Source organism: Crinia signifera, chromosome 3 (genome assembly GCF_055691185.1).
Source record: "Crinia signifera chromosome 3, ASM5569118v1, whole genome shotgun sequence".
NCBI lineage: Eukaryota > Metazoa > Chordata > Amphibia > Anura > Myobatrachidae > Crinia > Crinia signifera.
In genome coordinates, this window is record NC_139219.1 from 58,864,018 (window position 1) to 58,886,337 (window position 22,320).

Below are 22,320 nucleotides of genomic sequence, written 5' to 3' on the forward strand. Positions count from 1 at the left end.
ATCTGTAGAAACAAACGCAACGTTTACAATTGCAGTAATCTACCCAATTACTCCCATACTCCGCCAGCTCTAAACATGGCGGCTGCTGCGGCTACTGTCCCGGAAGTACTTGCCGCTACATGCCAGGTTGGGGCGGAAGTGATGTTCAGAAGCGCCATGGCTGCGGTGGAAATCTGTGCTAAGTGCTGCTGACACTTGGATATTAATATTTCCCCTGCTAGTTGTGTATTGCTCTAGACAGGTCAGTCAGTAGTTATTCTGGGGAGCTGTAAACCAGGCTAATGTAACCTGTGAGGGTTTACAAGTCCTGCCAGTGGACTATATGGGACATATATCATACAGTTTATCACTAGCTATGGGAAAAATAGTAATTGCATGCCCTGCCATACCCAATTCACCAATCCTCTAGGCGACTGGCAGCTGGGACTTGTAGTAGTTACATGGCAGCTGGAGACTGACAGACGGTCTCCCTGGGAATGTGACACCTGCATGTTCCTGTTTATTATTATTGGAATCATAGGTGCCCTTTAATACATATCTGATACCCTCAGTTGCCTATGTACCTCGCCTGTGCTCTTTTTATGTCATGCAATAGAAATTATTGATAGCACAGTGGTTAGCATTATTTCTTTAAAGCATGTGCCCAGGAGTTTCTTTTAAACAATGGTCCTATCTATGGGGTTTTCATATTTTCACACACGATTATTAATACATTGGTACCCTATGGTAGTTACACCCTTTCCACAAGGCTTCTTTAGTGACATCGCCTCCCATGACACCCTTCTTGGAATCTGTAGTATGGCATTATTAATATTATTATCATTGTGATGTAAATAAAGAATGAGGGTGACCCTTAGGAGCTGTTACTTATTCCCACAGTAATATTATAAAAGGGACTGTTTAAATGCATTTATCTGAGGGCTTGTGAGATATAACAAACATCCCCCTTTTTATACCTATTAAGCAGATTAATACATGTGAAATGTATTTTTGTTTCGGGATTATTTGAACAAACCAGATTTTATATTTACAGCGTTTCCAGATTGCAGCTAAGTAATATGCACCCATCCATAATTTACTGTTCCTATTGTTCATTCTAGAACCCTGCACCTTTCAAAATCTGTGCAGTTCCTCTTTCCTGCCTGAGTTGTCACTGTCTGCTTGGTGCTTCTAGTACATCCTGGTTTGTTCAAACAAGATAGATTCTCAGTATAACATCGCTTTCAACTGCAGCTGGATCGCAATCCAGGAGCACCACTCCTTTACACATATACCAGAAAACAAATAGAGGGTAGCTTTCCAGCGCTGGTTGGATCCAATAAATGATAAGCGCACAATATTCCGGGGTAAGTATACTATGGGACCACACTGACCTTGGTGTTGGTCCCTATGTGCCAAACAAGGTATTTTTTTTTTTTTTTTTTTTTTTTTTTTAACACGTTTTATTGTAAAGGTCACAATTTGACATGGTTATATCAAGGCGATAATACAGTCCTTGTTTGACAACAAAACACCGCGCAGGGTGACCAATATTTTCAATTTTACCGAGAAACAATATCTGTAAACATACATGTACATACAAGAGTAGACAGTACAAGGGAAAGGTATGGGTAAGGATAGGTAACTGGACAGCTATATCTATATTTCATGAGAGGCGCAAGGGTGGCTATAACTTCTGGATTTGCATATTTAGAATTTTCCTAGACTAGAACCTCTTCCTACGAATCAAGCAGTGTTCAATTGGCGGACCAGGAACCATGAGGTGTTTTCGTATAAGCGTAATATTTGTGATTGGGTGTTACTAGGCAAGGTTTCAATGTATGGCCCCCATTTTTTATAAAATCTCATTACCCCAGACTCAATGTCTGGTATTGTGGCTTGTCTTTCCATATAAAGGTTACTTAACAGTGTATTCTTTGTCTCCAATATAGACGGGGCGGTTTTTTTATCCAGTGCTTCATCACTAATTTCTTTGCTATGCCTAGTATCGTTGTTATTATTGGTAGCAAAGTTTTCTTTTCCCCCCCCCAATCCCATTCCCCCATTTCCAACAACGATCAGGCCGTGGGGTTTTTCGTTAGTGTCAGGTGGAAGGTGCAGTTTATAAATGCAAACAGCTTGTTCCAGTATGTAGCAATTTTGCTGCACTGCCAAAGGTTGTGGAAAAAGGTGGCCCTAACAAGGTATCTTTTACAGGCTCAAATCCACAGGGTCTTACACACTCCTATCCAAACACGGGGAGATTACAACTGACCTGGTTATAGGTCCCTACAGTATATGCACATCACGGTTTCTTTCAAGGCTTCAAATTTCTGTGACAAACACACACTTTGTTTCAGATAGTACTGACCTGGTAACAGTTCCCTACTGGATGATTTATTGTGATTGATAAAAATTTCCAATACAGATAAAAACGAATAAATATAGAGTGAGGGACTGATGGAGAGGGTCTATCCAGAAACTGTCCGTGCCTCCACAGAAGCTTCTGGATAGACCCTCTCCATCGTTCCCACCGTTCTCCAGCTCAGTCCGGATGATTTTTTATCTGTATTGGAAATTTTTATCAATCACAATAAATCATCCAGTGTTTGGAAATCACGTTGTCCGATTCTGGGAACTCATTATGCTGGCTGGGACGCATTAAAGAAACCCCTATGTGAACATAGGGAACTGTTACCAGGTCAGTACTATCTGAAACAAAGTGTGTGTTTGTCACAGAAAATTGAAGCCTTGAAAGAAACCGTGATGTACATATACTGTAGGGACCTATAACCAGGTCAGTTGTAATCTTCCCGTGTTTGGATAGGAGTGTGTAAGACCCTGTGGATTTGAGCCTGTAAAGATACCTTGTTTGGCACATAGGGACCAACACCAAGGTCAGTGTGGTCCCATAGGATACTTACCCGGGAATATCGTGCGCTTATCATTTATTGGATCCAACCAGCGCTGGGAAGCTACCCTCTATTTACATCCTGGTTTGTATTGAGATACAGACCAGACTGTACTAGAAACAGCAAATAAAGGGGCCCATTTACTATTAAATATTAGTGGCTAATTCCCCCAAAACATCAGTTTTGGGGGTTTAGCTGCAAATATTAATATCCCCCAAATTAAAGATGGAGGGGACCGCAGCAGGAATCTCCGATCCCTCCTGCCCAGCCGGCAGCTGCATCCTCCATAGGTTTCTACGAGGGATGCGTTCCTTTCGGAGCCCCTGTCCCAGCATCTGCAGAGACATACGCGATCCTGGGTGTTAAAATCACATTGTATATGCGATCCCTAATAAATGGGCCCCAAAGACACCCCAGACAGGTAAGAGGAACTGCTCGGGTTTTGAAACGTGCAGGAAGCTAGAATTAACACTAGTTAAACTTAACTCCAAAAATCCAACGATTGTAGCACATCTAATGAACATTGGGTAACACAGTGTTTACATTCTGCAGGCATGTCCGACAGAATCAGTGAAAAACCCAGGATCCGGTCTTCATCCTCTTGTGAAGAGAAAGGTATCTTTGATAGTTGCCATTTGTTTTATTGTGAGAGTATCTAAGCACGGGATGCAGTCAAAATCCCGACAGGGTCATAATACCGACATGGACAAAATCCCGACATTTAAAATTCCGACAAGGACAAAATCCCGACATTTAAAATCCCGACAGGGTCAAAATACCGACATATAGAATGTACAGGGGAAACAGTCAACATACATGGTTTTGGACAGAAAGAAATGTCACTGTGTGGTGCACCAAGTAAAGAGTCGATTAAAATCTAACCTTTATTGTTATTGGTTAAAATTATAGCGAAAATATAAAAGACACAAAACATAAATGACATACACGTTTGTTAAAAAAGGAAACAAATTATCCTTACGACGTGGGGTCCCACACTCCCACTTTCCAATTCCCACTTGTAATGAAGTACGTTTTTCTGTCTAGTTTATTTATATATATGCGGCGGGCAATGAACACACATTATAAATTACCCCATTTATGGGGAGAGAGTTAATACACCTTAAGGTAGGCTGCTGGAGTAAATGTGCCAGTTAGTTTTCAATTATTTAATTATGGCTCATGCGGCAGTTTAAGAGAGTACAGGAGCAGTGAGGAGCAGTACTTGTGCTAAAGATGCCAATTAATTGCTCAGTGTGTAGTGTTTCCACATTTGATAGAGCATTTTGGCAACATCTAATCTCACGTTTTAATCGTGTGCACACATCATATAACTGATCACTCTAAATTGGCCAAATAATCAGGTAATTATGTTGATACAATCCCTGGAGTGCAACGTATCTAAAATAGAAGACAGTTGTCTCACAATACAATAGGACTGAATAACAAATTTGCTCAGTTGTACTTTACATGCCGACTAAATAGTTTCATATGAATTGTTCAGAGTGCTTGTACCAATTAGTCTTTTATTTGAAGGATATAATTTGCGTGGCGGCGTTATCAGAATATAATTTCATGTAATCAATGCTCATTTCTTAGAGACATCGGTAACCGCTCAAAGCTGACACTGGTATGCTGTCCCTATAATGTGTCAAGTGCTGGTATTAATTTACACTTTTAATCAAAATTTCAGCAACGTGAACAGTGCTTAAGTGCAGAGGTACTGGTAATTGCTTGGTGTGTATTGTTCACACAATAACTCTCAAGTGAGTCAAGGCTGAATAGCGACAATGGATGAAGTGTATTTAAATTATACTTCAACTAAGTATACCAGTATATCAATACTGGTGGTGGTCAGTACACAATTGACCGGGTACAGCGTTACAAGTGCACAATCTATAGTCCCTGGAGCGCGGCGTGTGTAGTTATTACACGCCGTCTCACAATAAACAGGACTATGAGACAATCAAAAAGACCGGATAGTAATATATTAGTGGTGCTGCGATCGCACGCCGGCTGAGTATATCAGTGACAGCGGTGATCAGTATGCATCCACAAGGTACAGCACTAATGTTCGTGCGGTCATAAGTCCCTGGAGCGCGGCGTGTGTGATAGTTACACGCCGTCTCACAATGGACAGGACTGTATGACAGTTACAATTCAAATGCGCGCCTAGCAGCCAACGGGCTGTGTGTTCGTGCGCTCGCTCGCTAATACAGTTTTTAGAGTTTTTAAGCTAGACAGATCAAAAAATTTTGTACATTTCAATAAGGGTAGGGGAGTGGGGATAGCCCACGAAGTGTACGGTCGGCGTACGCTTAGCTAATGAGCTTCGTCAGGTCCTGACGAAGCTCATTAGCGAAGCGTACGCCGACCGTACACTTCGTGGGCTATCCCCACTCCCCTACCCTTATTGAAATGTACAAAAATTTTTGATCTGTCTAGCTTAAAAACTCTAAAAACTGTATTAGCGAGCGAGCGCACGAACACACAGCCCGTTGGCTGCTAGGCGCGCATTTGAATTGTAACTGTCATACAGTCCTGTCCATTGTGAGACGGCGTGTAACTATCACACACGCCGCGCTCCAGGGACTTATGACCGCACGAACATTAGTGCTGTACCTTGTGGATGCATACTGATAACCGCTGTCACTGATATACTCAGCCGGCGTGCAATCGCAGCACCACTAATATATTACTATCCGGTCTTTTTGATTGTCTCATAGTCCTGTTTATTGTGAGACGGCGTGTAATAACTACACACGCCGCGCTCCAGGGACTATAGATTGTGCACTTGTAACGCTGTACCCGGTCAATTGTGTACTGACCACCACCAGTATTGATATACTGGTATACTTAGTTGAAGTATAATTTAAATACACTTCATCCATTGTCGCTATTCAGCCTTGACTCACTTGAGAGTTATTGTGTGAACAATACACACCAAGCAATTACCAGTACCTCTGCACTTAAGCACTGTTCACGTTGCTGAAATTTTGATTAAAAGTGTAAATTAATACCAGCACTTGACACATTATAGGGACAGCATACCAGTGTCAGCTTTGAGCGGTTACCGATGTCTCTAAGAAATGAGCATTGATTACATGAAATTATATTCTGATAACGCCGCCACGCAAATTATATCCTTCAAATAAAAGACTAATTGGTACAAGCACTCTGAACAATTCATATGAAACTATTTAGTCGGCATGTAAAGTACAACTGAGCAAATTTGTTATTCAGTCCTATTGTATTGTGAGACAACTGTCTTATATTTTAGATACGTTGCACTCCAGGGATTGTATCAACATAATTACCTGATTATTTGGCCAATTTAGAGTGATCAGTTATATGATGTGTGCACACGATTAAAACGTGAGATTAGATGTTGCCAAAATGCTCTATCAAATGTGGAAACACTACACACTGAGCAATTAATTGGCATCTTTAGCACAAGTACTGCTCCTCACTGCTCCTGTACTCTCTTAAACTGCCGCATGAGCCATAATTAAATAATTGAAAACTAACTGGCACATTTACTCCAGCAGCCTACCTTAAGGTGTATTAACTCTCTCCCCATAAATGGGGTAATTTATAATGTGTGTTCATTGCCCGCCGCATATATATAAATAAACTAGACAGAAAAACGTACTTCATTACAAGTGGGAATTGGAAAGTGGGAGTGTGGGACCCCACGTCGTAAGGATAATTTGTTTCCTTTTTTAACAAACGTGTATGTCATTTATGTTTTGTGTCTTTTATATTTTCGCTATAATTTTAACCAATAACAATAAAGGTTAGATTTTAATCGACTCTTTACTTGGTGCACCACACAGTGACATTTCTTTCTGTCCAAAACCATGTATGTAATCGTTTGATGTCCTGTGGTGGCACACCCTCATCTGTCATAAAGAATTGAATCATTTAAGACACTCATTGGGGGGCCTATCCTTTCTAATTTATATCTATTCCCTCCTGTGCGATTACCATTCCCGTCTTTCAAAGAAACAGTCAACATGACTTTCAGTCGACAGGTAGCAAGGTCGACATGGGTTTTTTCACTGTTCTTTGACCCGACATGTGCTGACAGGCGGTATTTCATGCCCTACCATCCACTAGGGCGTGGTGGGAGAATAAAATAGTGTGCAGAGCGCAGCGAGGCTCCGTGCCCGAAGCATTGAGAGCGAAGCGAGCTATGCAAGGGGCTTCGGTTCACTTCCAACTGTGTCCATGTCGACTGTGTCGACATTCGGGTAAAAAAAAACAGTGAAAAAACCCATGTCGACCTGTCGACGGAAAGTCATGTTGACTGTTTTACCTGTACATTCTATATGTCGGTATTTTGTCCTTGTCGGGATTTTAAATGTCGGGATTTTGTCCTTGTCGGTATTATGACTCATTCGGGATTTTGACCCTGTCAGGATTTTAACCGTCGGGATTTTATACCGAATCCCTAAGCACACTGCTAAGATGTTGTACCAGTAATCCCTTTACTGCTAAAGAGAAATGCAAGATCTGATATCGCTCCTAAATAAAAATGTAGAAACCTTTCTTTCCTCTCTCTCTCTCTCTCTCTCTCTCTCTCTCTCTCTCTCTCTCTCTCTCTCTCTCTCTCTCCCCCAGGAAGGGAAAAGAAGAAAAGGAAACGCAGCCGTAGCAGATCATCATCTGTGTCTTCCTCCTCTTCCTCATCTTCTTCTTCATCATCATCATCATCACATTCGTCTTCCTCTTCTTCCTGGTCATCCTCATCTTCCAGCAGTGGAAGCAGCACCAGTAGCAGAGGTACTTTTGGAGTTGTTTTTGCATAAGCCTTCCATTGCCTGTACACATACCTACACGGTACTTTGACTCCGAAGACCTGTCACTTTCAGAATGGTAGAGGAGGTATGGTCCCAGGATACATTTGATTTTGCCCAATTTGTTGTATGCAAATACTTCTGAGCCTGCAGCCTATTAGTCACTGGGCGCAGATTATATACAGCTGCGATTAGTGAGGACAGGGCTGTGTTTGAGGCTTTAACAGAGGTTCCCAAACGCAGTCCTTTCGGCAACCCAAGAGTCCAGGGTTTAGGTTTAACCATGCTTGGCCACAGGTGATTTAATTAGCACCTCAGGATATGCTTAAAATCCCGACCGCTGGCACGGCCTCGAGTACCTCATTTGAGAACCTCTCAGATAGCAGATTACCACAAATAGAAAGCTACCTAATGGAAAGAGCAGGGTCCTTCAGTTATATTGCTTAAGCAATGTGACACTGCTGATGCAGATATATGCAGCAACATTTACACACCCTACCTGTTTTCTCTGTTTGATGGTGGCTTGGCTTTATCTGAGTTTTGGCCCTGGTGGTTTTCATACTGTCATAATGTCCACTATTAAATTTCCAATAGTTAGCTACAGATACGTGCAAGATGTGCTTATATAGTTTGATCACGAGGGGAGACTTCTGCACTGTACTTCATGAATTATGCAGATAATAAATGATTGGACAAGCAGCTTTGTACATCGGGCTCCTCTCTCTGCTTTGCTTGTGTTGAGAACAACATATTCCATTGGCCGGCTGTTGCCATGTGATGCTGTACTATTAGCATGGCGTGTCTTTTCCCTCTTTCTATCGATTCATGTCATTGATGTCTGGCTAGTCTGCTCCCATTGTGAGTCTCTCTTTGTAGTTAGCCATGTTCCCAAGTGTGATGTCAAATCAGGAAAAATAAATATGTAATTTTCTTTTTTCTTCATTTAGATTTTCCAAAATGTCATTCTAAGAAACTATCTAAAGACAAACACAACAAGAAGGTAACCGTGGCCTTATCCGCTTCTTTTTTTTTTTTTCAGACTGTTCATATTTATGTGTCTATGGGTTGTACATTTAACCGGGCCACTTATGAATATTTAATTTTGATTACATAGAAGAAAAGGATATATTTAGGGAAAAAAAAATCCCTTAGACATTATTCTGTCCTTCATATGTTAAAACAGTTAATACAACCCGGCAGATTTTCCTTATATGTAATGTCACAAAGTGGAAATACAGAAATCAAGATCAGGAAAAATCTTAACGCTTTTCACTTGGCTAGAACATCCAGCTTTGTCAGAACAACAAAACATATGATATCATAGTGGCCCTTATTCTGATCGGTGCGGCCGGATCCGATTATGCGGCCAGGACCGTGCGTGCGAAACCCCGCCTTCCATACGGATCGCCAACTCCGTCCGTACACAGTAAGAAGCTGGCCGAACGGACCGCACGTGTATTTTTCACGGAATATGCCTCCTCCATCTAAGGGAACCTCCCCCATCATTCGATGGTCGCAGACCATCGAATGCAGGACCGAGTGCTCCACCAGCTCCCGCAACCTCAGACCACACGGACATTTTTCCGTGCAAAAGCAGGGATCTGGGCGGGCAGCTGACATCCGACGATGTCTTATGTCCGCCCCCTACACGTGCGTCACGGCCGCATTACCATACGTACGCCCAGCGTTTGCATGGGAACGCCCATGAAACGCGGGGCGTATGCATATGGTAATGAGCCCAAATAGCCCTTCACGCCCCTCTCCACCCCCTGTTCGGAGTGTTCACATATCATGTGGGATGTGGCCGTACGCCCCGCTCGCACATGCGCAGAGACGCCTCTGCACATGCGCAGATACAAAACATCGGCGGCCCGAACGCACGCGGATATATCCGCACCGACCAGAATAAGGGCCAGTGTTCCTTCTAGGAACTGGGCAGAGCGGTGCTGCACGGGGGCGGACTGGGCACACCAACATCACCGTTGTGGGCGGGCCCAGGCTGCCGACGTCACCAAATGGGTCGGGCTCGGCCACCGACGTCACCAAATGGGTCGGGCTCGGCCACCGACGTCACCAAATGGGTCGGGCTCGGCCACCGACGTCACCAAATGGGTTGGGCTCGGCCACCGACGTCACCAAATGGGACGGGCCCGGCCACCGACGTCACCAAAGTAGTTGTTTTTTTTCTGGGTTTGTGAAGGCATGCGACCATGGAAGAGTAATCCTGTCCTTTATTTCTACAGAAGAGAAAAAAAGACAATAAGGTAAAGAAAAAGAAAGAAAAGAAAAAGAAACAAGAGGAAGAGAAACCTGTACAGATATCCAAGGTGTGACCTGTACCTGCCTTTTGTATATATGTTCTTATATGACGTCGTTAAGTCCATCACACTGTATAGTGAATGGATGGTAGGTTTGTGCCATGCTGGTTCTGTATAAAGGGTTGTGCGTGTCTAACTGTTACCGACTGCTGCTTCCTGATACATTACCCAAGGAGTGCCAAGTAATCAGCGGGCCCTGCTCTAGTGCCCTAGTGATGAGTAAACAGATGTTATTGCAAATAGATGATTTTGCAGATTAAAAAAAGTTATTGATGTCGAAAGTTGTATATTCTTCAACCTAAGGCCAAACAGAAGTGTAATAAGCATCCATATAAATGTTTTCAATCATTGGGCGAGATGTACTAAGCTTTGAAAAGTGATAAAATGGAGAGTGATAAACCACCAACCAATGAGCTCCTACCTGTCATTTTGTAAACACAGCCTGTGACATGGTAGTTAGGAGTTGATTGGCTGGTGGTTTATCACTTTATTTTATCACTTTTTAAGCTTAGTACATCTGGCCCATTGATACATGTTTACCTGTGGCAGTATAACTCTCGTGTTTCCGTTTTCACTTTGACTTTGGTCTTGTATAGTAGCCACATTAAGTAAATAAGGTAGCTGTCTATTTCTGCTACAAAACAATCTATAATATAGATGTCGGTACTTATGTATTATCTGGGCTCCCATGTTAAATGCACCCCATTTTTTCATACCCCTACAATCCAACTACGCATGGAGTTAATTTTATATAGTGTGGCGAGCGCAGCGAGCCACCGTGCCCGAAGCGTGGCGAGCGGACACGGTCTCGTAAGAAAAACGGGAGCCCAGATATTACATAAGTACCTAGATGTCTAGTGTCCATGAAACACTGCCATCTGTTGGCAGCAAGTGAGATTGCATCTACTAGCTTTTCGAAGCATTAGCTTTGCACGGGCTTACTAGTATTATTATATAAATAATATGTAATAATGATGTGTGTATTTCTGTGTACACACAACTATGTGCGTATGAACAGTACAGAGATACCAAATGTCTTTTTTTTAGACTTTGCAACCTGCAAAGTGTGATAAATGCGATGGTTATGCTGCAAAGATTCATTAATTGTGTTTCCATGATAACCCACCGGGCTGAGGTGTGGACAGTGTGACCAACACAATTTATCTGTGTACAGGGTGTTTGATTAAATGCATCTTTCTGTATATGGGGTGAGATTTAATAGGATGAGAGATTCAAAAAGTGAGAGATTTGGTAAGAAATCTCCAGTTTTTTTTAAAGCGGAAATCACAAAACCAGTTTGATTTTGCAGTGTAAATAGATTGCCGCTTTAAAAAAACAGGAGATTTCTTCCCAAATCTCTCACTTTCTAAATATCTCATCCTATTAAATCTCACCCATGATCTTTAATTACAACATAATCAAATAGCCATTATATGTAGTGGGGTTGAGTACGAGCTACCAGCAGTCATGATTCCGACCTGTTATTTTAAAAACGAAAATGGCATTTTAGTACATCTCCCCCAGTGTCTAGAATATACATTTCCATAAGCATGATTGAGCAATACATTTATTGAGGTCACCGTCCCTTTATACTCATTCACCAATAAGAAGAGAGACTCTTTTGGTTCACAATAACTTTTCCTTCCCTCTGCACCAGATTTCACACATTTTCCTTACACATATGCCAATACTTCTGCTGCTTTTAGAGCCTGTCACCAAATAAATTTTATTTCCTATAGTTTCTAAAAGAAAAAAAGAAGAATAAAAACTACAGTATGATCACAGGGAAGAAGATAAAAATGAAAGTAAAGAAAAGCAAAGAAGACAAAGAGGTAAATTGCCCAAAACTATTTGATATTCTTGACTTTGTATGTGTCTTGTACAAGTGCAAACAGTCCCCGTCTCCCACCAACTCCTCCCAGTACAATATGGCCGCTCTACGGAGGTGCTGGATATCGAGAGAGAAAAATTCTGCTGTAGTGGGAATAAGAACATTTTCATATAAATGAGATCCACTTACTAGTCTCAGTCTATTGTTCCGGACCCACGGGATTCCAGGATTTGTGCTCAGGAGTAGAAAAAAGTATTCCCATTAAATTGAATGGTGTTGGAACACTAGTTTAATAAAGGAATGCATTAAATCCAACTGAAAAAACACTAATGGAAAATTGATTTCCCGTAAGAGTTTAATAAAATCAAATTAATTTGTTCACTTTTTTCCTGAAAAATGTCAAAATAACTCAGAAGGGAGAAAATGAGCGATATCTTTTCGAAAATTGTCTAGTGTGTATGGGCTTAAATCTTTTCATCCATGGAATGTTTACTCCCTTCAAGTATTCAACGTTTTCTGTAGAGATGCTGATATTATAGTGATGGTTGGCAGCACCTCTTTGATCAATCATGATGCAAATCTACCTATCTATATATAAATATAAAGTTTAATTACTTAGGTTTAGTTATGAATTGTCCTGTTTATGTGTGATATTTTAAAGAGCAATGATTTTATTAGCTATAAGAAGAAAATGTTTTGATGGATCCACAGTGATTTGCGTAATAACAGTCACCCCGAAAGGGAATTTACAAGGGAACGCAGCCACATTCCAGAACATGCATACATATACACAGTGATAAAAACATCTCAAATCCCCGGCGCGTATAATAAAAGAAAGAGGGTTTATACAATTGTTCTACAATCTAGAACAACACTGAGGGTGTAAAACTGATACATAGTTTCTGTTTGTTTCACTTCTTGTTTATACGGTCTGAACAAACAAGTCAGAGCAAAAGACTTTAGCGGAACTGACGTCACCACTAGGATCAGTAACTTTACATATAAGGGGCGTATTGTATAAACCCTCTCTGTATTATCATAATGCCGGGGATTTGAGTTGGTTTTATCACTGTGTATATGCTTTTATTAGCTATGTCTTGCTAGCAAAAGCATTGCCCTTTTTAAATATTATTATTATGATTGCATTTTATTTATAATGCGCCACAAGTGTTTTGCAGCTCCGTACATAGGGCACATACTTAGAACATTACAGGGTGCACAGGACTAAACATAACCGTAACTGAAGTACAGAAACAGAGCACAGGTAACCGTTAGCAACGCAATTCTTAGTACACAATGCATGCTACCAGGGGTAAGTAGTCAGTGATAGAAAGGAATGAACACAAGTGAGAAGAGATGCGAGTTTAAATGGTAGGTGGGTAAGAGTGCTGTAATTGATGTGCAAGAGAAGAGGGTTGTGAGAACAGGAGGGAAGAGGGTCCTTTTCCATGGAGCTTACAATCTAGAAAAAGAACAGGAACAGAAATGCTTCATAAACCCCAATTTTTTCCCCCGAATGTAATAAAGGTTTCTCCTTCCTACTTAATGGCAGCCTTGCAATGGGTTACCCCCTTTTCTCCCAGTCTGTAGACAGGTAGCTTTTTCATCTATGACGCTAGGATCCTCCCCTTGCTCCTCCTCCTTATGGTATATCTGCTCTCTTCCCCTGCTCCCCCTCAGTTTTTTTCCTGTCTCCTTAGGAGTAGGTGTAGATAGGTTTTTTGTTTTACCTGGTCAGCTTGCTGGTTATGCAGCTGGTCCCTGAGCAGCAGGATGGGTTGGCGGTGCCTATATCCCAGCGCTTAGTCCAGGCCGGCGGCAGTGACATGTGCGCAGACATGGATTCTCCTTACCCTTCTCATAATGCCCAGCTTTGGAGGCGTTTGCCACTTACAGCATGTGTTTCCCAGTGTGTATCTGTACAGCCCGGCAAGATGACGCACTTCCGGTCCCGGAAGTTTGGGTTCCAGGGGGTGGAAGGGGATATTTTGGTGCCATTTTAGCGCAGTGTTTAAAAAACCAGCAAGGCTGTATGGAGCTGGTGGTGTGTTGTGCCACTATGGAGGAGCCCTCTAAGACTATTATTGCGCTGCCCAGGTAAGTCCTCATAAGAGGACTGGTTATTTATTTTTATCATGTTACACTACATAGTTAGTTTGCTTCTCTTTTGTACTGTGCCTTCTGGACCAAAAAAGAAGACTGGAAAGAAGAAGTATTCATCTAAGCAATGTCTTTCTTGTGATATAACATTTATTGGAAGTGTGGATGAAACATTATATAAGGAGTGTGTCAAAATTAAAGCTCCTGCACAAAAGGCACAGAATGCATCGGCTCAGTTTACTGAGTTAAGGAAGTGGATGAAAAAGACTTTTGTATCTAAGGAAGATTTTTTGTCTACTTCTAAAAAGCAGATCTCAGGCAAGCCTGGATCAGGATTCAGAGGATATTATTCCATTTTTGTCTGATAATGAAGGTTCTTTAGACACCTCAATGGATTTAAGGGAATTGATTGAAAATGACCGTACCTTTAATCTGGATGTAGTTGATTTGGTTTTAAAAAATCTGTACAAAACCTTGAATTACACGGAAGCTATAAAAGAGGAAAGTGATGCACTCTTTGAGGATAGAGATAAGAAGGGCAGACATTTTCCGGTGCACAAGGTGGTCATAGATATATGGCAGCATGAAAAGGGTGTATTAGATGTATCCAATTAATGATGAAGAATTTTTAAAATGGTGCAGTGTTCCGAAAGTAGATGCTGCGGTTGCAGAATTAATTACTAAGACTACTATCCCTTTGAAGGATGGGGTATCATTGAAGGATGCAATGGATCGCAAAATGGAAAGCACTTTTAAAAGGCTACACATTTCAAATGCGGTGTCTGTTAAATCTGGTGTAGCGGTGGCTTCAGTATCCAGAGCATTACACCTGTGGTGTGCATCTCTACAGGCGCAGTTACATGATAGAGTACCTAGAGAACAAGTTGCAAAGAATTTATCTTCTATACAAGATGCTGTAGATTATATTTATGAAGCGTCATTGGACACTTTAGATTTTTCAGCTAAGGCTATCACATCTGGAGTGGTGGCCAGGAGAGCTCTATGGCTCAGATCATGGTCGGCAGATTCACATTCTAAGAACAGATTGGCAAATTTAACTTTTGAAGGTTCAAGTCTGTTTGGCACTAAGTTAGATGCCATGATTCAACGAATGTCAGGGGGAAAATCAGTTAGATTACCCCAGGATAAACGTGGCAGATTTGGCAATTTCTCTTCCAGACAAATGTTTAGTCAGGCGAGATCTTATCATCCTGGTCGTTCATATAGAGAGAGAGAGATGCTTCAGGGATGTCGAAAAACGTTTTTTCGACAATCCAACAGAAGAGGTGGTCATAAGTAGTGATGGTTTAAATCCCATGGTTACTGTGTCAGTGGCAGGAAGACTCGCTCAGTTCTCAAGAATTTGGAAACAAACAATAACAGACAAGTGGGTCTTGAAAGTAGTAACCCGGGGATATCAATTGGAGTTTGCCATAAGACCAAGAAAGGACAAATTTATAGAATCCGGTCTCCCAGCTCAAAAAGCATAAATATCAGTCCTATTTCAAAGTATACAAGAACTGGTCCTATCCGGAGCAGTAGAAGAAGTGAGTAAGGAAAGGAGATTATATAATCTCAATAGATTTGAAAGATGCTTATTTTCATGTTCCAATAGAAGAATCAGACAGAAAGTACCTAAGGTTTTGTGTGAAAGGAACACATTACCAGTTTAACTGCCTGCCTTTCTGTTTCACGTCGTCCCTGACAATATTCACAAAAGTATTAATGACATTAATTGCTCATCTCAGAAAAAGAGGTATCAAAATTTGGGCATATATATCGAAGGCCTCCTCATCATGGGGGCCTTGAGAGTCTGTAGCAGCAGACGCTACAGTGGTCATAGAAATATTACAAAATCATGGATGGTTAATAAATTGGAAAAAGCCAACTTCAGCAATCCAAAGTAATTCAGTTTCTCGGAGTGGTAATAGATATAGCAGAATTCACAGTGTCTCTGTCAGAAGACCGTTGTTTAAAGATTCAACAACTAATTTCTATTATTCAAACAAGTTAAGTTCAGTTAAGGACAGCAGTAAGCCTTTTAGGCATTATGTCATCCACTATCAAGATTGTTCCTTGGGCCAGATGGAGGATGAGAGTGTTTCAGTGGAGTCTGCTCAAGTATACCTGGTATCAAACGGCTCAAAGCTACTATGTGACCATCCCTACGTAGTCAAAAATTTCCCTCAACTGGTGGGAACACCATATAAGTATACCACTAATTTTGTTTTATTCTCTCCCTTCTCTTTTTCCTCTAAATGTCCGGCTATTAATGAGTTGTAAGCCAGCCTTATATATACATGCTGCTATTATATTATGCTGCTATTATTTTGTGCAAAATCGTATTTTTTAAATATTTTTTATATATAAAAAAAAAATTTTTAACCATTTTATACATTCACTTTTATAAACTTGTTAATACTGTTGTATTTTTTTACTTTTTTGTACCTTTTGTATTTCACCATGTCTCCGGTAATTTTATACATTGTTATTGTATATATTCTGTGGCACTTAGAGCACTTTATTCTAATGGATACAGTTAGAATGTAGCTAACATAATATAGCCGGACACAGGTTAAATATTATTGGCCGGCTGAGGATCACGTGACCCACTCAGACGTGCTATAAGAACAGCTCCCTGCTTTATGGCGGCACATCTTGAAAAAGGATATAGTGACATATCCGAAACGCGTTGATGATCAAGCCGCTTATACACCAGGCGCAGTGAGACGGATCTGTGCGGCGCTACCTGTAACCCCGGACCCCCGACCTGTGGTGTTGTCTGCAGCACACTCCAGAGCGAGGGAGAAGTCTTGCCGGCGATCCGCCCACCCGCACTGTTTGGACCTTCTGTTTTATCCCCTGTTTGTCGTTGTTGGATTTGTGAAAGTGTCAGAATAAAGACCCTGTTACCTGTTCCTTGATGTCCACGTTGATTTGGCAAACAAAGAAACCCTTTACGTGCACGCGAGATTGAAACTTCATGTAAGTTGATTTCATGTCGTTAGTTTTGCATGTCGATTCCTCTGCATATGTGAGGGCTGTCTGAAAGAAACTGCTACGGGCACGCCTGAATGAAATTAATTGTAAGTCCACTTCCTAATAACATCAGGAAGATTATTTGCGGAGAATTTTAAAGAAAACTACATTGAAGATAACCTTAATTGGGTATCCACTACAGCGCTGGTCACTTGTTTCTTTTTTTCTTGTCTGCAACTATATTGGGGGTTTTTGGCGTTAACCCCCTACAAGAGACCAGCTGCTTATCATTATTTCAGCGCTGGGTACACACCAACTCTCCCTTTCTAGACAGTCTTTTGGAAATTCCTCAATTTATCGTTATCACCACGGACGCAGTGCAATAGGTTGGGGAGCTCACCTCCAGAACAAGACCTGTCAAGGGGCCTGGTCTACTTGAGAAAGCAAACTTTCCTCCAATCAAAGAGAATTAAGAGCAGTATGGTTGCCAATTTGTTACTTCAAGAGTCAGATTCAAGGTTCTCATGTAAAAATTATGTCAGACAACATCACCACTGTGACATATATAAACAAACAAGGAGGCAGAAAAAGTGCAAACCTGCTAAAAGAACTGACAAATATTATGAATTAGGCAGAACTAAATCTGCAGTCTTTTGAGCAGGAAAGTAAGTCGTCCAGGAGAATGGGAATTGCAGACTTCTCTCTTTCAGTTGATAGTCCAGAGGTTCGGAAGACCAGAGATCCATCTAATGGCAACCAACACCAACAAGAAAGTGAATCTTTACTTTTCCAGATACCAGATGCAAGGGTCTTCCGGAATAGATGCGTTGTCCCAGAAGTGGGAGTTCAGACTGGTGTACATATTCCCATTGAAGAAGATTCGGGAGGAGAATGTACTGGCAATAGTTTATTCTGCCATTTTGGCCCAGGAGGTCTTGTTTTCCAATGGTACTGGACATGGCGCTGGAAGAACTTCTGACCTTACCGATATCTCCTAAAATGTTGAGCCAGGGTCCTTTCTTCTACCAGGAACCTCAAAAGCTGGCTTTAACGGACTGGAAAATGAAAGGCGATTATTAAAAAGTAAAGGACTGTCTGTGTTTGTAGCAGACCTTCTTCAAGGAAGGAAGGAAGGAGGTTACATCAGAAATGTTTTATAAAATATGGAAAACATTCCTTGACTGGTGTATGGATAAATGGGACACATCCAATTTGAAGATCTCAGATGTACTACAGTTTTTAGGTGACGGCTACAAGAAGGGTTTGGCTAGCGCAACGCTAAAGGTACACATTTCGGCCTTGAGTATCCTATTGGACAAGAAGTTGGCAGAAGACCAGTTAATTCATAGATTTTTTAAAGCCATTAAAAGGATAAGACCAAGGATAAAATCTATTGTCCCTCAATGGGATCTTAATTTAGTCCTTAATACACTTATGCGGCCACCTTTTGAACCACTGGATAGGGTTAAATTAAAATTCTTAACCTGGAAAGTTATATTTTTTGTGTCCATCATACCTTCCAGAAACATTGGAGAAATACAGGCATTGTGGGCGCACAAACCTTACTTGAAGATTTTTGAAGGCCGAATAGTCCTCCGGACTAATCCATCTTTTTTACCTAAAGTGGTTTCCGCTTTTAATATAAATCGAGAGATCATCTTACCTTCTTTTTTCCCAAATCCGTCCAGTAAAAGGGAACAAGATTTACATATGCTGGATTTAGTAAGAGCGCTGTCTATTTATCTGAACAGAGTCAAAACATTTAGACATTCAGAAACACAATTTTTTTCCCCCGTCAGGCATAAGGAAAGGATTTATGCCTTCGAAACAAACTTTGTCCAGATGGGTTAAAGAAATGATTCCGTTTTCTTACAAGAAGGTTGTATGTCAATTACTAGGAATAGTGAGGGCACACTCGGCAAGAGCAATAGCGGTGTCTTGGGCTAAAGAGGCAAAAGTATCCATGAAGGATATTTGTGAAGCTGCAACTTGGTCTATTACGTTTGTCAAACACTATGAATTGGATGTGACTAAAGAACAGTTTGGAAGACAGGTTCTCAGTAAGGTCATGTCTTAAGGCAGTGGTTTCCAAACTGTGTGCCGTGGCTCCCTGGGGTGCCTCGGGACACTTGCAGGGGTGCCTTGGGTTGGTCGTCCAGGACATATTCAACTTATTTATGATCAATTATTTCTGGACAAAACCAGTGCTGGTGGGTGCCAATCAGAACCAAATCCTGCCCTTTACCACATAACTGAACCTAAGAAGCACATATAAACACAATCTACTTAATTTGATATATATTTTTTGGGGCCTAGAGGTGCCGTGGAAAAATTCTGATACTCTAGGGTTCCGTGATTAGAAAAAGATTGGGAACCCCTGTCTTAAGGTATTGTATTACCCTCCCTCATATATGCTTTGGTATGTCCCATTGTAAGGCTGCCATGAAGTAGGAAGAGAATATAATGGATTATACTCACGATAATTCGCTAGGATCCAGCGGAGACATTCAAAGACTGAGGGGGAGATAAGGAGATAACCCATTGTAAGGCTGCCATGAAGTATTCAGAAGAAAAGGAATTATCGTGAGTATAATCCGTTATTTTCAATGAACCACGCCATAAACACCATACACTAATTTATTTTCTATGGTTTCTTCCCACATTACTTAAAATACATGATTTACCATAAGGGGATTTTTGCCGGGCAGCGGAGACTTCGGGCAGGGCATTGATGGACATATGTGGCATCCACAGAAACAGGACATTTCTCTGATCATTTTTTATACTTCTATTCCAACAGAGAGATCGAAATCGTGCTCAACTGCTGGAATTCCTAAACTCTTCCATGTGACTTCCATTTCTTTGTTGGTGTCGTTTTATTTCAAAGCAGCAGCTTGCCAGCGTTTGTATATGTATGTACATATATGTATAAATATATATTTTTTTTGTGTTGAAAAAAGAAAGAGTATTCATGGTGCACTATTTGTATACTTACGTTATTTGTTACCAACATAATTGCCAACAATTTTTTAGTTAAATTCCTGTTAATGAACAATAGCAACATCTTATGACCAAACAAGGCATCTCTGGGGTGTTTACTAATCCATATTAGTTCTATTATATCAAAGGAGAAGTATCCAGTTTGAATCTTCAATTCGATGTTACTCTTTATAATGATCTTGTTACTTTGTAGTTTATGATACGGAAACACAGTTGTAATGAAGCTTTTGGGGATACGGTCACGAAGTCTACAAGTATATTAGGGCAACACCACTATGTCCACATGGGTTATGTTCACAGGGTCATTAGGTCGACATGGTGAAGTTCAACAGTCAAAAAGTCGACAAGGGGTTTTTCACCTTTTTTTTTTTTGAGCAGACATGTGCCTACAGGCGGTATTTCATACCCTACCATCCACTAGGGAATGGTGGGAGAACAAAATAGTGTGCCGAGCACAGCGAGGCGCTGTGCCCGAAGCATGGCGAGCGCAGCGGTGCTACGCTTCAGTGTCCATGTCTACTGTGTCGAAATTATGGCCGAAAAAAGTGAAAAACTCAATGTCGATCTAACCCATGTTGACCTTCCTGCATGTCGACCTAATGCTTGTCTGACGAATGATCCATACCCAAGCTTTTGGGGGATTTTTTTATTACGGAATAATTGTATATGTTTGGAAAATCGTTCTGTAAAGTACAGCTATTGTACCGATTAAATAGAGGGGGACTTTTTTTTAAAGATATTTACTGTTTTTTTTTGGTGTGTATTTTTATTGTAGGTTATTTTATTTTTGTTATATTTTTATTTCCCCCCATCTACGGTTTGATGTAATTTAATGCCTGACAGTATAACTTAGCCTTGACCTTTACCATTCATTGCATCCGTTACCTACTCAGTCGATTTTTTTTTTTGTTCCCTATTATTTTAGCTCCACATTACTGATGTTTGGCATCAGTAATGTCACCGCGTCCTAGTGCACTGGTAAGCTGCAGGCTCATGCAAAGTGAGTTTATGGTTTTGCAAATGCTAACCGCACTCCAATGGTGCTTGGAGACGGATATTTCCATCTCCCCGTCTGATATATGCTGTATCACATCTGTCTAATGACAATGCAACTTTGTATAATTATTATCTCGTAATGAAGTATTGGTTCTTCGTTTCATACCCTCGCTGACATTTGTGTTCAGGACTGTGATGTCATTTGTAAATATTTTGTACTTTCATAAGAAATGGACATATTTCTTGAAAAAGTAAATTTAACTTTAAGTCTCTGAAATTACAAAAAAAATAAACACATTAATTTCTGACATCAACTCTGTGGGTCTGTGTGAAAGATCTTTTATAGGTCCAGGACTGGACACCCTTTCCTCTGAGCTGAGTAGTTAGGGGATTTCTATGGTCCTAAACTAGCGGTTTCCAATCTTTTTTGAATCATGGCAATCTACAACAGTGGTTCTCAACCTCAGTCCTCAAGGACCCCCAACAGTGCACATTTTCCAGGTCTCCACACAGAATCACAGGTGAACTAATTAGCTCCACCTGTGATCTTTTAAAATGTGTCCGTGAATGAGTGCACCTGTTCACCTGCCAGACCTGGAAAACATGCACTGTTGGGGGTCCTTGAGGGCCGAGGTTGAGAACCACTGCTCTAGACTATCAGACTTTTTGCACGGCACCCCTAGGCCATAAATAAAAATGTCTAAAAATCACATAATTAAGTAGATTGTGTTTATACAGTATGTGATCCTTAGGTTCATTTATTTGGTAAAGGACATGATACACATATTTTATAATTGGCAGCCACCCGCACTGGTTTTGTCCATAAATAATTGACCATAAATATTTGAATTGGTCTAGGACAGGACATGCCAACCTGTGGCTCTCCAGATGTTGTGAAACTACAAATCCCAGCATGCCTTGCAACAGTTTTAACACTCCCTTTATAGAAAAACTGTGGCAAGGCATTGGAGAGCCACAGGTTGGCCAGGCCTGGTCTAGGACTACCAACCCGTGGCACCCCTGCAAGTGTCCCGAGGCACCCCAGGTAGCCACGGCACATAGTTTGGGAACCACTGCCCTAAACAAAATAGTCCTTTGTGATCTCAGCTGTAGCTTGGCTATAAACTACTGACACTGTTGCTGTTTGTCACCATTATACAATTTTTTTTTTGTATAATACAACTATGCAATAGAACTCATCAGTGACCTCTGTAGGTGGCAAAGTGCACAACAAGACTGCAGTCTACCCCCCGAGGTTCTCAAACACGTTCCTCAAAGGGGGTCCAGTATGATTTCCCGACAGTTGGGATCCCAGCTGTCAGGATGCCGACAGCGTGATCCAGGCTGCTAGAATGCCGGCAGCTGGGGAGCGCAATGAGGCCCCTTGCGTGCGCTTGCCGTGCTGTGGG

The 22,320-nt window shown here is 41.2% G+C and overlaps 1 protein-coding gene across 2 annotated transcripts; it reads left to right on the top strand.

Annotated features, from left to right (window-relative positions):
• Positions 1–14: 14 nt before the first annotated feature.
• Positions 15–21,225, top strand: LOC146063465 (uncharacterized). Of its 2 annotated transcripts, XR_014471580.1 has the most exons (8): positions 15–241; positions 3,444–3,506; positions 7,512–7,673; positions 8,635–8,687; positions 9,931–10,014; positions 11,745–11,837; positions 19,716–19,827; positions 20,841–21,225. XR_014471580.1 is itself a non-coding variant. In XM_083175862.1 (7 exons), exons 2-7 carry the CDS (start codon positions 3,446–3,448, stop codon positions 19,764–19,766), a joined length of 504 nt encoding a protein of 167 aa, XP_083031988.1. In that variant the 5' UTR covers positions 17–241; positions 3,444–3,445; the 3' UTR covers positions 19,767–21,225. The 2 variants fall into 2 exon arrangements, 1 of the variants encoding a protein (XP_083031988.1); XM_083175862.1 differs by having other exon boundaries at positions 17–241; positions 19,716–21,225.
• The last annotated feature ends 1,095 nt before the right edge of the window (positions 21,226–22,320 follow it).